Source organism: Drosophila sechellia, chromosome X (genome assembly GCF_004382195.2).
Source record: "Drosophila sechellia strain sech25 chromosome X, ASM438219v1, whole genome shotgun sequence".
In the NCBI taxonomy this organism is placed as follows: domain Eukaryota; kingdom Metazoa; phylum Arthropoda; class Insecta; order Diptera; family Drosophilidae; genus Drosophila; species Drosophila sechellia.
The window spans coordinates 12,538,144-12,553,745 of NC_045954.1; the positions used below are offsets into that span (position 1 = coordinate 12,538,144).

Consider the following 15,602-nt stretch of genomic DNA (forward strand, 5'->3'; position numbering starts at 1 on the left):
TACTTCTTATCTAATATCACCTCATGGCATCTAAGGAATTTAAGGGATCTTTGAACTAACACCTATTTGTGTATTGTATTCAACTATATTGTGAATTGTGTACCATCTGTGTGGTAAAGTGTTAACATAACTTTGTAAATACTATGCGGTTTACTTTAAAGACAAATCAAAAGCGATAGTGCGAAAGCAAAGCAAACAATTAAATACGAGTATAATAAATATTTTTTTCAAATATTTATGCTTGTTTCTTCTGGTCTGGTCTGGTTTGCTTTGATTGGCTATTCGGAAGGTCGAGATTTCCCCGTGGACTATGTACATTTGTATCTGCAAGTGGGCTTATCGAATAGTTTAGAATTATGACGATGGTTCGAAATCAATTCAAGTTTAAAGTTTAACAGTTGACTCTGCAATCTGAGATTGGCCCTTTTTTTGAGACCACGTGTATATGAATGTATGTATAATGATCTTGGAGAATTCTTCTTATCGCAGCTGATGCTTCCTGTCCAAATTTATCAGGTGTCGCAGAGCAAACGCTCACTAAATCTTAAATATAAAGACGCCGACAACTCGAAGAACATAATTCACATTCGGTTCGGTTGAAATCTAATCGTTGGTTTGGACCATTTAGATAATATATTTTTGTATACCGATCCGATAACAGAATTTTATCAACGAGGGGGGCCTTGTTCATTGACCATCATCAATTTGGCAAACGTTTATATTAATCAACTGATAAGTTTCATCAAATGGCTTAATGGTCAATATTAAACATGTTGCGTAGCGAGTTCCGCAAATGCTTGATTAATATTAATCATTAATATTTATTCTTAGTTTTATTATACGAGTAGCCCCAAAAAACGACACAAGTACTGTTATTTTAAGCTATTGTGAAAATATTTGTATATTTTTGTTAAAATTTTCCTGGTATTAGAATTAATATTATTATTATATTACGGTATGCGTACATGATTTTGGATTTGCCTCTTTTGCGAAATTATCGGTTAACATTTTATGACATTTGTTGCTTTGTTTTTATTTTAATTAATAAGTTTTTGTATTTGCTTGAAGTTTTCGCATTAGACATTCTTGTTATAACTTTGTTTTCGATTACATTAAAAATGTTCAAGTTTAATAGTTTTGTTTGCGTTTTTGGATTTGGTTTGGTAAGGTTTAAGAATTGTAAAATATTTCCTGCTCTACAATAATTAATATCAGTAATAAAGATTAATAATTTCCAGTCTGGAAGGCAGGATATATAGCCCAAAGCATAAATTACTTATGCTATCTCTATCTTTTTCGCTCTGTGTCTCGCCCTTTCAATTTGCGAGTGTTGAAACGGTTTAGTTATTATTTGTTTTAGGAATTTATGCATAGATCGTATTAAACTGAAGGAATATTTTAAAAACTTTCATTTCGATTTGTATTCCAGATATCGGAATCCAGTGAGCTTTATATCCTGCCTGTAGCCCACTTCATCGGTTATAAAAAACATTTTCTCGAGGATCTTTGGGTTCCTGCAAATGGCAAAGCGCTTAAGCTTAGGAAAAAGTTTTTCGGTTGTTTCACAACACTGCTATCTAGAACTAAAATCGATCGAAAACAACACAAATACTTTTTTCAATATCAACTCTGGGTTATAATCATTATTCGTGTGATTTTTGTTTGTTATTAGTTGTTAATTAAAGCCAATTTGCATTTGTTAGTTGAGTCTATGTTAAAAATTTGTTAAGCGCGCTTCGAATCTGCCATTCTCAATGTCATTCTCATTTTCATTGTCATCATCTGCTTCTTTTCCGATCTGGCTTAATTAAAATTTGTCATTATTCTTATCAGATACTTGGATTGATGTATGTATACATATCTGTTTGTATATATATATATTATCTGTTATGGATCATAATTGGTCAGATGTTGTGGCATATTGAATTGTACATTCAGTTAATTAGTTATTCTTTCTTCCATCGAATTTCCTGTCTCGCTGAGCTTCATTTCACTTTTCTCGAATTTCCATCTCTATTTGATCTGAATAGTTTTTACCATATTATGGCCTATATACTTTAGTGATCATTTAATATTTACAGTTGCGTTTATGCATTTTAAAGCAAACATAATTTCACAGCCGTACTCCACGTTTTTCTCGGATATCCCGTATTTTATATATTTATTGTTAAATTTAATTTGCTTTGATGTGCTGTCAAGTGGAAAAAAATTTGACCAACTTCTTCTCTCTGGATTGCGAAACCCAGAGACATATATTGATTTTCATCGACTCCATTACAATTACATGTTTTTCCTGCTGGTCCTGCTATATCTCTAGATTTATTTGCTACATTCATAGATTTTTTATATATGTATATAGAAAGAGACGGAGATGGCTTCAGAGTCATTAGCCTAAAGTTGAAACGAGATCTATTCTTCTTGAAGGGATTTTCCTACATGTCTACTAAGCTTTGCCGAATTCATTTTTTGTTTTCCGCTGATTTTACGCTTGATTTATCCAAATGGGAAAATTAGAACCTGGTTTGGTTGGTTTTCATTAGTTACTGTTATTAGTATTTGTTATTATATCGTTAACGGATTTACCTTAGGCAAATGTCTTACATGAAACATAATGTCAATTACTTTTAATTGGTTAACTACTCTTTGTTTTGCTTTCGATTACATTACCTAAATTGATATATAGAATTTGATTCAATATGATTGGAGGAGGAGTGTGATGTGCGGTGTGGGGAGTGTGTGTGATTTTAATTTTATTTTAGCCTACGATAAAATTAGCACCAATGCAAGAGTTAATGATTCATTCGTGACCGTGTCTGTTATAATATTTTGGGAAAAAATGTTGCCAAGATATGTATGTGTAATTTACTACCCTTTACTAAGATCGAGATTCTTCGTCGGTCTGTCCTTACCGCCATTTATATAAGTATTTAACGTGTTTGGTGATTAGAAAGAAACTAGAGCTGCCAAGCTTACGCATTTCAATAATGCAAATGTTGCTATCGTTTCTAACGATTCCCTTCTAGCTTTTATATAATTTTGCATTCCTTTTTTATGTAGAAACTAGCATAAAAAATATTGCTCTGACAGCTCCAAAAAATATTTATTCTAGGAGCCGTAACTAATGTGGTGAACTGTGGTGTATAGTGTCCTACGGCGACTTATGGTGAACATTTTTATTGGATTTAAAAAAAACCTATCTTCCTAGAAGAAGTTGCCCTCATTCAGTTAGCTAAACACTAATCAACAATTTTTGATCCGGTACATAGAGCTATATACTCTTATATACAATACGCTTACATAGGTGTCCATATATCTTTGTATATATATTATATATATATATTTCTTTTACTATAGAGTCTTAGGAGCTAGAGACTGTCTTATACGTTCGCTTGATGAGTTTGTTCTGGTTTCTTGGTGTTGCTTACTCATTTATACTTAGGTAGATGTAAATGTATATATGCTATATCTGCTGGCTCTACCGATTCGATTTGGATTCGGATTCGGATTCGGATCACATTGAAAGTACTCGAAAATGTTCTGCAATTGGGGCGACTTTCCATGCCCTAGCTGTTCCTGTTCCACGTCCATTGAAATTATTATTGTACCTATTATAAGTCTGGGGATATAAGTGAAAACCTACGCATCGATGCATCTATGCATCTTTGCATCTTTGCATCCATTCAATTGTGGCTCAGACATATTGCCACAGATACATGGCCTGGTTTCTTTAGCTTTGCTTATTACACTGTAATAATTTTTGGGTATAGAGTGTCCTACGCTTTAGGAGCAACAAAAAATGAGGATGTTGTGATTTAGCTTCGTCTTGCATTGATCTCCATCTCTTGCTATTTGACTTCAAGTTATAAGTTCAGGAAGCTGTTGCCCAGGAATCCAAGCATTATGGTGGACATGGCAATCGGGGCGAGCTGCACATTCGAGGCTGTACTGTTCCCGGCCAGTATCTCGGCCCTCTTTCGCATGCGTTCCTGTCGTCAAAAGGGAATATCACGTATGAATTTGGGCACATCTTTTCATATTTCAGGCATCCACCTACCTGGTACAGTTTGTCCTCGCCGGGCGGATCCAAGCACTCGAACTCACAGCAACGCTCGCCAACTCGAAAGTTTTTGCAAAACTAATGGGGAGAATAAGATTGAAGTTAGTTTTAATCTAGAAATGCTATTAAAATCTATTTGACTTAAGTTACAAGTGCACTATGGATCATTTAAGTTATATGCTAGCGCTGTGTGGGCGTAACTCACGTAGGGCGGATCACAGTAGATGGCCTTGCACCAGAGTGGTTCGGAGTGATAGCAGACGCAGAGGCTACAGACTCCTGGTCCAGGCACATAGAGCATTCCGTGGTTCACCTTGTTGCCCTGAAAGTCAACACAGTCCTCCTCGAGTGCAGCTGTTGAATCAAAAACAATCAGTTGGTTATTTAAATCGTTTCGACTATCTGAGAAACTATCTGAGTATCTGTGTGCGTGCCAGCTAAGCTGAGAATGCTCCACTTTAATCCGGCTCGTCCGACGCTTGAACCCGCGGATCAGCGGCTATCAATTCATTTGAACCGGGGTTACGTAAATGCCAATTCGGAATCAAATCAAAAGCCAGATAATACGTGTTTTGTGCGTCGTTTGCCATTGAACTGATTTTGATTGTCAGTTAGTTAAACGAAGACGATTGAATAATTAATTGACATGCCTGTTACTTTCATAAATGAATCGCTGAGTCGAATTGTATCTAAGTATTTTGAAGATATGAAAAACTTATAGATAGATATAGATTATACCTAATAAATTTAGCTATATTTTTAGTTAAGTTCAAATATCGAAATAGCTTTAATTTTCAATTTGAATGCCTGCACACTTTATAGATTCGCAAAAGTGTTTACCCTCTTCATTAGGAAAATAAATACCCGATGTTAGAATGTAATTTCAGGGTGCAACAATGGGACAGTGCCACTGACAGTTGGACATTTGTGGGGACAGACAGCTGGCAGCTATACATATCTGTGGGGTGTATGATGGGGTCACCAGGCTGCCAAGGAGGGGGTCACTGTGTTAGCTTTTGACCGCGGACTCAAAAGCTCTGCAACATTGCTGCAACCAACATTTCTGCACATGAAGGTGGAATTGTTGCAAGTGACGTAGGCGTTGCTGGGCATTTGTTGCCGATTCCGAAGGTGGCAGGTTCGACCGCAACGCCACAAATTGCGGATGCGGTCTTTAATGGGTCGCATACTACACTTGCAACAATCGGGTGGCATGCTACAATTGAAACTTGGAAAACGCCGTTGAGATACAGGATTAATAATAAGTTGGGTCTGTTGTTAACTCTTTCTAGATTTTGGTTTTAAAAATATATATTAAAAAATTGAGCATTTGAAAACCGTGTTTTTTGAAGAATATTCCAACTCGAAATTGATTACTTGCATTGCGTTAGTCAACACTCTTTTTCTTTCACTGTGTCTCGCGCGATTTTTGGGCTTGCTAGTTTTTTTCTTAGCACTTTTTGGTGGAAGTTGCGGCATTGTTAAATTCGAGGAAGGAAAATGGGTGGCGGAATTTGGGCGGAAGCTGCAGTCGTTTGTTCACTTTGTTTGTTTGCCCTGCATCGTCCTTTCATCCTTTTCGCATTTTCCTCCTACTTTCTAATCTCCCAATTACCACGATTTTCCGCCATTGCAGCGAAAGTTGGCTGGTGCACGTGCTTTTGCTCATGCCGGGTTTTTCTCCGCTTTCCTTGGCAGCTTTCTCTTTAGTTCCATTTTCCTTCCAGCATTTCTTCTCACCTTCGTCGCAGTTCTTTTTTTAAGATCGCTGAATAATTAAAAGCAAGCGTTCAACTTTCGTGCGCCAGCTGTCGCCCAAACAATTTAGCTGTGTCCTGGGTCAAAGTTTAGCAGGCCACCACACCGCATTCCACTCCCACTCCCTTCACCCACTCTCTGTTTAACCTTCGTCCTTCTCAGCGGATGCCACATAATGGGAGAAACAGTGTTCGGAAATTCGCAAAGCCAGAGGAAAACTGTGGGAGGTCCTTTAAACGTTTCTAAAAGCTGCTAATTAACAACTTAGGGGTGAAAAAGAAAAAACTTAATTAAAAACATGCAAGCAAAAAAAAACATGCAATTTTGTTTCTAAAATGTGTAAGAAACTGATTTAGTTAATATTTGGGCTGTATATTTTTTTTAAGTGCTCTGTTTGTCTTCGGCACTGGGAAATGCATTTTGTAGCAGTGCCAGCATTATTTTACAATTATGTTTATTACATTTTAATGCCTGGCGTTTTCTCATTTCCACCTGACCCAGGCGTTGAGAGTCCGGTGGACGAATATGGTGGCATCTCTTTGGGGTTTGGGGTCATTTGGGGTTTTTTTTGGGATGCGTCCAGGGCCGCTGCTCACTTATAAATAGCTTTTGTTGTGACATTTCACAAGGTGCCCCTTCAGCTCTTCACAAGCATCCTGTGCAAGTGGGTGTGTGTGTTTTCCTCTTTTCGGGGGGGAAATTCAAACAAAATGCGCTTAAATTGGTCTAGTCCTTTGTGCTATTTTCAGTGAAAATCAATTTCAAGCGCAGTCACACACACACTCGTTTTCCGCACTAAGTAGGCAACTGGAAACTTCGTGACAAGTTGCAATTAGATGAATTAGCAGTGCATTTTACGGCTATTCCAAATAATTAAAGTCCTAGGGACACAAGTTAATTGAGGGAGATGCAAGTGAGAGCACTCAGTTCTCAATTCGGTTTCAATTGCCCCACAATTTGGCTTAATTTGTGCGATTGACGTTGCATGTATATGTTTATTTTCTATGCAAAATTCTTCAGTTTAGTTTGCATTTGAACCATATATATACTTTTTGTCTATCTGTTGTATTATTTAATTTAAAGCAGTTTAGCTCAGCGGATATGTGGGAAGTTAACTTTCAATGTCAAACGCCACACGCCACTTTCCCGAACTTGACAAGAAGAATGCTTAAAAAGATTTTCCGCTTTTCCCACTCGTGGCCAATTCAAAATGCTGCCTGGCCAACAACAATGAGCCTCTTTTCTAGCAGAAGAAGAAAAAAAAAATTAAATGCAATGCACTGCCACAGTTGCAGTAGCCTTGTGTCGAAGCAGTTCATAAATGCCTAAGCACAGCAAAGGAATGGCAAGGAATGAAAAGCGGAGGAAAATCGGTGGAAAGCCGGATTGGCAAGGGGCTGGCAAAGTGGCAGGGTCACGGTGGCATCGTTGAGTGAGTGCAACCATCACGTTTTCCACTTTTGCTGCCTGCTTTGCTGCGACTCTCATTCGCCACTCTATGCACAGAAAAAAAAATATGCAACAAAACTAATTCATCTTCAATCATTTTATGTGGCATATGTGGTAAAAACTAAACTATTTTGAATGATATATATAGGTAGGATTTTAAATTCGTTAAGGTATATGTACATATGCACATTAAATGTTTTATTTTATATGAACAAGATGCACATCAAAGTGTTTAATGTTTGCCGACATTTGTTTTGGCCAATTCGCGACTGGCGATTTGCTAACGGAAGCGCATTTTATAAAACCATTTTGAATGCCATGGTGCTGTGTAATAAGCCGGGTCACGTCGACACCACCCCCTTGCATCGCCCTCTTTACATTTTTGTTTTGCCTTCTCTAATGTCACTTTCTGTCCGCCCGTCAACGTGTCGTATGCGTAATGTGCCCAGTGGACAGCTTGAACGCAGAGTTTAAGACTAAGGCACGTGGGCTTATGAATTCAAATTAAAAATATAAGTTCAACTAGGCATAAATAAATGACGAAGTATAAACATATATCATGTATAATGCTTGTCAAAATAATAGTAAATTTGTATTGCAAAGTTCAATGAAGTATTACTTATATAAAGTGTGCAGTAAGTATGATTTTCACACTCCTATCGAATTACAGTTTATTACAGCTTTTTTTTCTGTACAATTTATAACTTCACATGCTCAATAAAGCACTGGCAGTTAAACACTGTCGCATTTATATTTTTATTTGATTTTAAACGTTCAAACTGCCATAAATGCTCGTGCTCTTGTCAGATGACTGCACTTGCAGTTAAAATTTCATGGAGCATCCCTTATTTTACGAACACACACTCATGTTGATTTGGAGTGCCAAGGATGGGGGCCCATCGGATGACCCTGTGACTACGCGATTTAGTTCCAGATTAGCCATTGAGTGGATCGATTGGCCAGCCGATTGCATCGTTGACCATAATCACCCGTTTGGCGAAGGCGATGCCATCTCGCGATGGAGCAACCAAGCCAAACCAATCCAAACAACCAAGCAACTCTTGTCACCACTCAACGGTCGATCGATTGCACCACCATCGCCATCACGAAGGAAAAAGTAAACGAGCACCACTCTTTGTAGTCGCTGTAATTAGCTCAAACGCAACGCACTTTATGTAAGATGGCACATAAGTGTACTTAAATATATACCTTTCACGATATATATATATATATATATATATAATGGAGAACAATTGCGATACTTGGCATCAAAAGAGAAGAATTGAAACTGTTTAAATTGAGTCTACTATTAAGGATTACATGCATTTTTTCAGCAATTTTTCAACATATTTTTAACCACTGCTCATCTTAACCCATTGACGTCCACAATGGCCATCATGTAATTAATTAGATGCTGTTATGTTATCGAAAATGCCATAGAAAGCCTCATGATTGATGGGCTACATCGTTCGATATCAATCTCACTTGAGTTAACCATCAGCACTTGAGAGCCACCAGCCACATGTTCCAGTTTCTTCCATTCTTCTAAGCTTTCTCTGTTCTAACATTCAAATTGTGTGTAACCAAAGTGGTTTCTGGGGTTCGAAAAAGAGGGTTAAAACCGTCGTGTTCGTTGCATGTGCAAAGTCAAGGTTGTAGCCAACTTACTAACAACTCAAACGGCTCAATAGAAAGAAACACATACACGGCTAGAAAAAATCAGGGGGTCAAAAGAAATATTAGCGAATATTTTAATTATTTTCCAATAAATATGATTCAAAAAACAGCAAATTTAAAAAGAGGGTTCTTTGAATATAAGAATATCATAAATGGAAAATAAAATTGTAGTATTTCGAACTTTCCCTTTTTCCCACTGCATTTGTACCCTTTCTGGCAATCTCAAGACTTTTCTCATTCCGCTGGCAATTGTTTATGGCTCGGCTCCGACTGGCACATAAAAGAAAAACAGAATCATCAAATTTGATTGAGCACTAGCAAGGTGGGGTACAGTGGACATTCGCTTCGATGACCCAGGTGTACTTCTAGATATATAGTAACTGACCCTAAATATAATTTTTAATATTTAATATTTCTTATTTATATTGCCTTTTTTGGGGAATTTAGCCTGCTCATTGAAATGAATTATTAACTTGCTTATTTTTGGCAAGCTAAATTATTGATCAGCTGACCTTTTCAGCTATTATATGTGTTTTGCTTTTTGTGGCTAACAAAATTATTGATTGAAGTACACAAGAGAGTTATGTTGCTTGAAGTTAACAAATGCGTTTACATTAAGAAAGCTGAATAATTGATTTTGGAACTTAAGAGATTTCAAGAGTTTTTTTCTCATTTAAATACATAACAAATTGACTTTTAGTGCTGACATTAAGGCAACTGCATTATTGATTTTAAATAACTGGGAATCTCTTTGGTCGAATATACACTGTAATAGGCAGATTTATTGCCGACTCACCGGCGCCTTAGAAATTGGAGTGTTGGTTGTGTTTGCAACCTTCGATATATGCAAATTTCGCAGGAAAAAAAGGGAAAATATTCAAGCGAAGGCAGGCTGACATTGTTATGGGAGCATTTCTGACAGTTTCATTTCCTCTTTTTTTTTTTCTTTTTTTTCTATAGCTTCCTACAACAAAATTCATTTTCTGCGAAACGCAAATGTTATTCCTGGATAATCGCGTCATTAGAGGGCATTAAAACTGATTCGATTTTGCTGTGCGAGAAGAAGAAGACGAAGAAGCGGTGCTAACGAGGAAATGCAAATGTGTTCATTAGGGTGGACCATAGTTGCTTCTGCCTTGGGCATACGTGTCGGATACGTGATACAGTCGAATATATCACTCATACGCACTGGTGACAGGGCATTGTTGATAAGCAGTGAATACAACCCATTAAATATTCAAATATATAGACAAACATCTGGCAAGTGTTATACGGATCCACCCCGATTATGTTCCAAATTAAATGCTAATTACCTGTAAAGGGGCTGAGGCAGCCCAGCAGGCATAGGGCCAAAATCAGCTGGGCGAGATAGTCAGTTGGCAGCCACAGCGACGTCATTGGTGGCGGCCACGCCCCCAGTCGACTGGCCGCCTTTAGGCGTTGCAAGTACGATTGTTGCTGTTGCATTTGCTTTTGCTGCTGCATGTTTCGTGTTTCAGCTGTTGTTGCTGTTGTGCAGCCTCGTTGACGTCGCCATGTCGTTTGGGGCCCATTGATTGTTATTGCTTTGGTTGCTGCTGCTGCTTCAGCTTCTGCTGCTGCTGTTTTGATTGGTGTTGCTGCTGTTGTTGCTGTTGCTGTTGCTGCTTCTGCTGCTGCCTTTGTCATTGTCAGGCGTTGATTTTGAACTTGGCGGCGGCGACGGCTGTGGGGGCTGCACTTGCAGCAAATGTTGCTGTTGCAGTTGCCTGGCTTACTTCTTATGCTTGCTGTTGCACTTATCCTTTTTTGTACTGCTGCTTCTTCTTGGCCTGTCCTTGCACTTTGTGTGCGCGCGCGTGTGTGTGTGTGTGTGTTTCGGTGTGTGGAGAAAGGTGATATATTATTGGAAACTTCATCAATTTCATGTTGCTATACAGTGGCTTAAATGTAAATGTACTAGTTGCAATTCAGTTTTCTATTATTTGAAAATGGTACAACAAATATCCAAAACAAAGTGTTTGAATTAAAGCAATTTCTTTTAGACTCATTTATTGATAGATCGAATATTTGCCTGCATTTATAAATTGCGTGCCTCAGAGATTTTTGATTAAATTTAGTGGATTTTGTTCGTTAAATATATAAAATACCATGCTCTAGTGTTTACATTATATCAGCAACTGTTCTGTTGGCCAAAAAGTTTCTCTGCATTGTGTCGACAGACAGTTTTTGGCAGCAATTTCACCTCTGCCTCTTTGCGCGCGTGTATGTGTGTGTGTTTTTGCGTTTTTTGGGGGTGGTTGGGCGGCGCATCAGCTGTTCGGCAGTTCCGTGTTTGGCAGCCGAATTGCTTGTTTACAAAGCTTCTTGGGGCTTCATTCTGCCATTTTCATTTTTTTTACCACATATTTTGGCTCTTTGCGGCTGCCAAAAACAGAAAAGTGCACACACACACCCACATACAAAAAGCGTTTAATTCGAATCGAGTAATTTATTATTTGCATGTCCTGTGCGCCAAAAGAGAGCGACAAGTTCGAGTTTCACTTCACGCCGTTTTATGGATTTTCTTACAAGCAACACACTCATACACCCACACACATACACACACACGCGTACCCGCATTGATTTTCCCTTTTCTATTTCCTTTTTTTTTAGGCTATTTTTGCTCTTTTCAAGGCTCTGCTACTTACATCTCACGTAAATTGTTTAACTTTGACACCAACAAAATTTCGCACGCAAGCACTAAAAATACTTGAAAAAATGAAGGGAAATGTGAAAACAAAACACAGCACGAATTTCCCAGCCAGCGAGCAGCAGTGGCAAGCAGCCTACACACCAAATCCCCCCCGCCCCCTTGCCACGATTTTCCTATTTTGCGAGTCCTTTTTACACACCAAATCCCCCCCGCCCCCTTGCCACGATTTTCCTATTTTGCGAGTCCTTTTTACAACCGACTGTTTGCTGATTGCTTTTTGCCCACCGTCTTTTGTGTTGCCTTTTGTTGATTTTGCTGCTGACACTACTGCTGCTGCTGCTGCTGCAACTGTAAGTGTGACGAACCACTCTCTCACTCCCAGTCCGCTTTGCAATCCGGGCAAGATTCCGATTCCGATTCCGATTCGGATTGCGATTCCGATACCGATTCCGATTCCGGTTCTGATTCCGGCCAGAGCCACCGACTGCAGCGCGGGAGAGTCAAGAGCCAACTGACGGCGTCGTCGAGACTGCGCCCCAACAAATGTTGCTGGCGTTGGGCAGCAGCAACATCGGCTCCGCTTTATAGCAACATCGACGTCTCCCAACAGCAACATTTCTTTGCAACACAACATGCTGCAAGCTTTTGTTCGATTCGAAGTGGTTCGTAGCTTTTGCAAAACATTCTTAGTGTTCTTTCGAACCAGCCAACAGCTTTTTAGTTCTGAATTAAACATATAATTGGATTCCGGTTTCAAGGCGGGCTTGAGCTTTTGCAAAAGCTAAACAGCTTAGCTCAGAAACAGCACCAGTCATAACGTTAGTTTTCAAAGGGAACTAATCCCGCCACGGATTACATTTAAATTAAATACAAATGTGAATCTAATGGTTTACTTATGAGTAATCATTTAAATACAATTTATGCGCATGAAATAGATGAGTTTGTTATATAAATGGAATTATTTCAAGCGTTCAATTATAAATTATAACACAAAAAAATGGAAAAAGAGGGTATTCCGAAACTTAAAACTTATTTCGCAAGCTTTCGAATATTAATATATTCAAAATATTCAGCTTCACTCAGCTCTTTGTCCCAATAAAAGCGTACAGAACATTTTTTAATAAGTAGTTTGGAAATGATTTTATTTCAATATATTTCATATTCATTCATTAGTTCATATTTTCTGTTTTATACTTTTACACAAAAATACTTGTGTGTGTGAGTGTGTCCGTGTGTTCGTGTTTGTCTCGTAGGTTCTTCTATTGGTATTGGTGTGTCCTTGAGTAGTCCTTTGGTATCGCGGTCTGTCTGTCTCTGTGTGTTTACTTTTTTTCTGTATGTAGTTGTCTTGTATGCCATTAATCTGAGTTGGACATAACTAAGTGTTAAATACAAGTTGAGTTATCTCATTTAAATATTTGTTTACCATTTAAATGCATTTTCGGAAAAGTTTCATTGAATTTCTCGTTTCTTAGCTGATTTATTAGTTGTATACCCATGTTGACTTTTCTGTGTGGGTGACTCAGCGATATTTGATTCATTTATTTAGGGGGGTGCCAAGAGCTTTTTACATCTAAATGTTTTTAGGCTTGTATATAGGTGTGTATGTATATATATAATAACTATTACTTCACATCGAATTTTGCTCAGCACTTTGTTTTTCTCATGCTCTTTGGTTTGTTTCCATGTATGTTTCTTTGTATGTCTATCTCTTGCATGAACTGTATAACTTTTGCCTTTGAATGGTGAGGGATATTTGTTTTAGTTCTTGAATTTGTTTAATTTACACTCAATTCTTGCTCTTCTGCTGAGATAATATTGCCCGATCCCTATAACTCGATCATCGTAAAGAATTCAACTACTTTTGGGATGTGTGTCTGCCGTATTTCGTATTTGTGTGAAGAAATATCCTTAAGGTATGGGGCTTGCTGGCGATCTGATCTCTGTTGTTACTTACAAATTATAACTATTTGTATGTATATATTTATGATTCTATTTGGTATGCGTGTATATATATGTGTATGTATATATCCATTTCTATTCATTGACATAAAATTTGAAAATATACAATATAACTTGTTAATGCCCCTGCAAATGATAGTTTTTGAGGATCTTTATGGGTTTTCGCTATCTAGCAAGGGTATCTCCAGTACTTCCGTTTTTTTTCTGGTTCTTTTCACTTTTAAAAAGTCTTGCAACATGGGAGGTGAAAAAAAAACCGTTCCAGTACACTGAAGAGCAAGCGGCCAGGCTTATATGTATATATAATAGATCTTTCCTTAGTTCATATGTGTGTGGGCATTGAAAGAGCATCTAAACTTCGGCCTGCCGAAGAATGCTGTTCAAGGATCTCTTTTACTTTCTTCTTAAAATTTCGCTTAAAGATCTCGATTCGCTTGTTTTTGTATAGTAAAATTGTAGTCTTCGTATTTTTTGTGTGTGTTTTCTTGGAGTAAAGGCTTTGTCAGTTGTTCAGGAGGGTCACTAGTAATTACACATATATATGTTTCATTTTTGTTTTGTAGCAGTAACGCTTTTTACCAAGTTTAGATGGCGGGCAAGGCTCTCAAGGGTTAAGCAGTTGGATTCGGGTTATTACGGGTTATCTGGTGCAGGGTGTGGTCCATTATCGGTGGTTGGATGCCTTGCCTGGACATTTGATTAGTCGACAGACAGTGTCAATGAGTTCTAAGGTCAAATTATTTCGAAATAATCAAGAAATTGTTTACAATCAAGCCAGAAAGCTGTTCGCACTTGAATCAGATGTACGCTTGGTCACATCGTCGGTGTTAAAGGTCACACTGAGCTGATTGTAGGACCAACTTTGAAACGGTTTGATTTACTTCATTTGGAAGAAATTTCCTCATTGACAAATCTGCGTTTGTGTGCGTGGATTTTAGGGCGTGTGATAGGCTTGTGTTCTTGTGGAAACCGTTTAGGAAGTTAATTTTTAGTTTTCTAGTTGTTTGTCGTCTCCGGCTCGAGTTGTAAGTCACGTAGAAAAGTATAAAGTAAGATGCATGCGGTTTCTTTTCCGTTTCCTCGCGTTTCTCTTGTTCCTTTCCCACTGTTCCTACATAGGTGCTCTTCTAATCCGCTCTTTGTTTTTAAGCTGATATTGTTGATCTCAATCTAGATCGGTAAGTCGACAGGTAGTTATGGTTTAGACCTACGAGATTGTTACATACGTTGAACTGCATACTAATACTTCTGTATTTGTATTTGTATCTGTGTCCGTGTCGGTGTGTCTGGGTGTGTGTTATGTTTGTACATATACTGAATCGTTATCGTAGTCGATATCGCTACCGTAATCTTTTTGCACATACATTTATACATAAATATGTAGCTGCAGGGGTTTCGTATGGAAATCAAGGGTTAAGTGTAAGGGTTTAGTCAAGTTGGTCCAAATTGCTCATATCCTTGTCTAAATATTTGATTAGGTCCGAACAAGCATTTGTTTTTTTGAACTTGTTCTATCTATCGCTATCGGATCTTATCCGATATATCTCTCCCATATATCATTTAACCAACTGGGAAGGGGAAAGCATTTAATTGACTGCCAAAAAGTACGCTAAATAGTTACGTGATTGCCGAAATACGATAGGAATGCCCCTGCAATGCTCTTTAGCGATTCGATCAGAGTTGTATATATAAGTAGTGTAGCTGTCAATCGTTCAATTTTTGGCAAACGTATCGATAACAGAATTTTGATATCCTAATGTCATACACTCACAGGCAAATCAATTCTTTTGTTTTTGTCGCATTATTTGTTGTGTACTTTTTGTATTATTTTGACAACATAGAAAACAATTTAATAAAATCTAATTCTTAATTTATTAGTTGAGATGATTTCAAAATTGTAGTCGGACTTAAAAAAAAGACTTATAGGGAAAACATGATCCAAAGTAGTAAGCATCTATTATATATTTGTTTTATATTAATGCGTATTCACCTATTGTCTTTACTTATTGAAATATTTTTTTTGAT

At 37.8% G+C, this 15,602-nt stretch overlaps 1 protein-coding gene across 4 annotated transcripts; it reads right to left on the bottom strand.

Moving 5' to 3' along the window:
- Positions 1-875: 875 nt before the first annotated feature.
- LOC6618594 lies at positions 876-12,115 on the bottom strand. 4 transcript variants are annotated; one of them, XM_032724659.1, is made up of 6 exons: positions 11,981-12,115; positions 11,611-11,662; positions 10,255-10,763; positions 4,263-4,411; positions 4,055-4,135; positions 876-3,986 (listed from the first exon to the last, which is right to left on the bottom strand). In XM_032724659.1, exons 3-6 carry the CDS (start codon positions 10,607-10,609, stop codon positions 3,861-3,863), a joined length of 711 nt encoding a protein of 236 aa, XP_032580550.1. In that variant the 5' UTR covers positions 10,610-10,763; positions 11,611-11,662; positions 11,981-12,115; the 3' UTR covers positions 876-3,860. The 4 variants fall into 4 exon arrangements, with proteins under 4 accessions (XP_032580550.1, XP_032580547.1, XP_032580549.1 ...); XM_032724656.1 differs by having other exon boundaries at positions 11,611-11,671; XM_032724658.1 differs by lacking the exon at positions 11,981-12,115 and adding an exon at positions 11,901-11,964 and having other exon boundaries at positions 11,611-11,671.
- Positions 12,116-15,602: the final 3,487 nt, after the last annotated feature.

Bases quoted from the DNA above. Each gene is read 5' to 3' on its own strand.
- LOC6618594 (XM_032724659.1), bottom strand. From the start codon at position 10,609: ATGACAAAGGCAGCAGCAGAAGCAGCAACAGCAACAGCAACAACAGCA. The intron at 4,412-10,254 runs GTAATTAGCATT...TTGATTCAACAG, and splicing joins CTGCCTCAGCCCCTTTACAG to CTGCACTCGAGGAGGACTGT. The intron at 4,136-4,262 runs GTGAGTTACGCC...TCTCCCCATTAG, and splicing joins TCTACTGTGATCCGCCCTAC to TTTTGCAAAAACTTTCGAGT.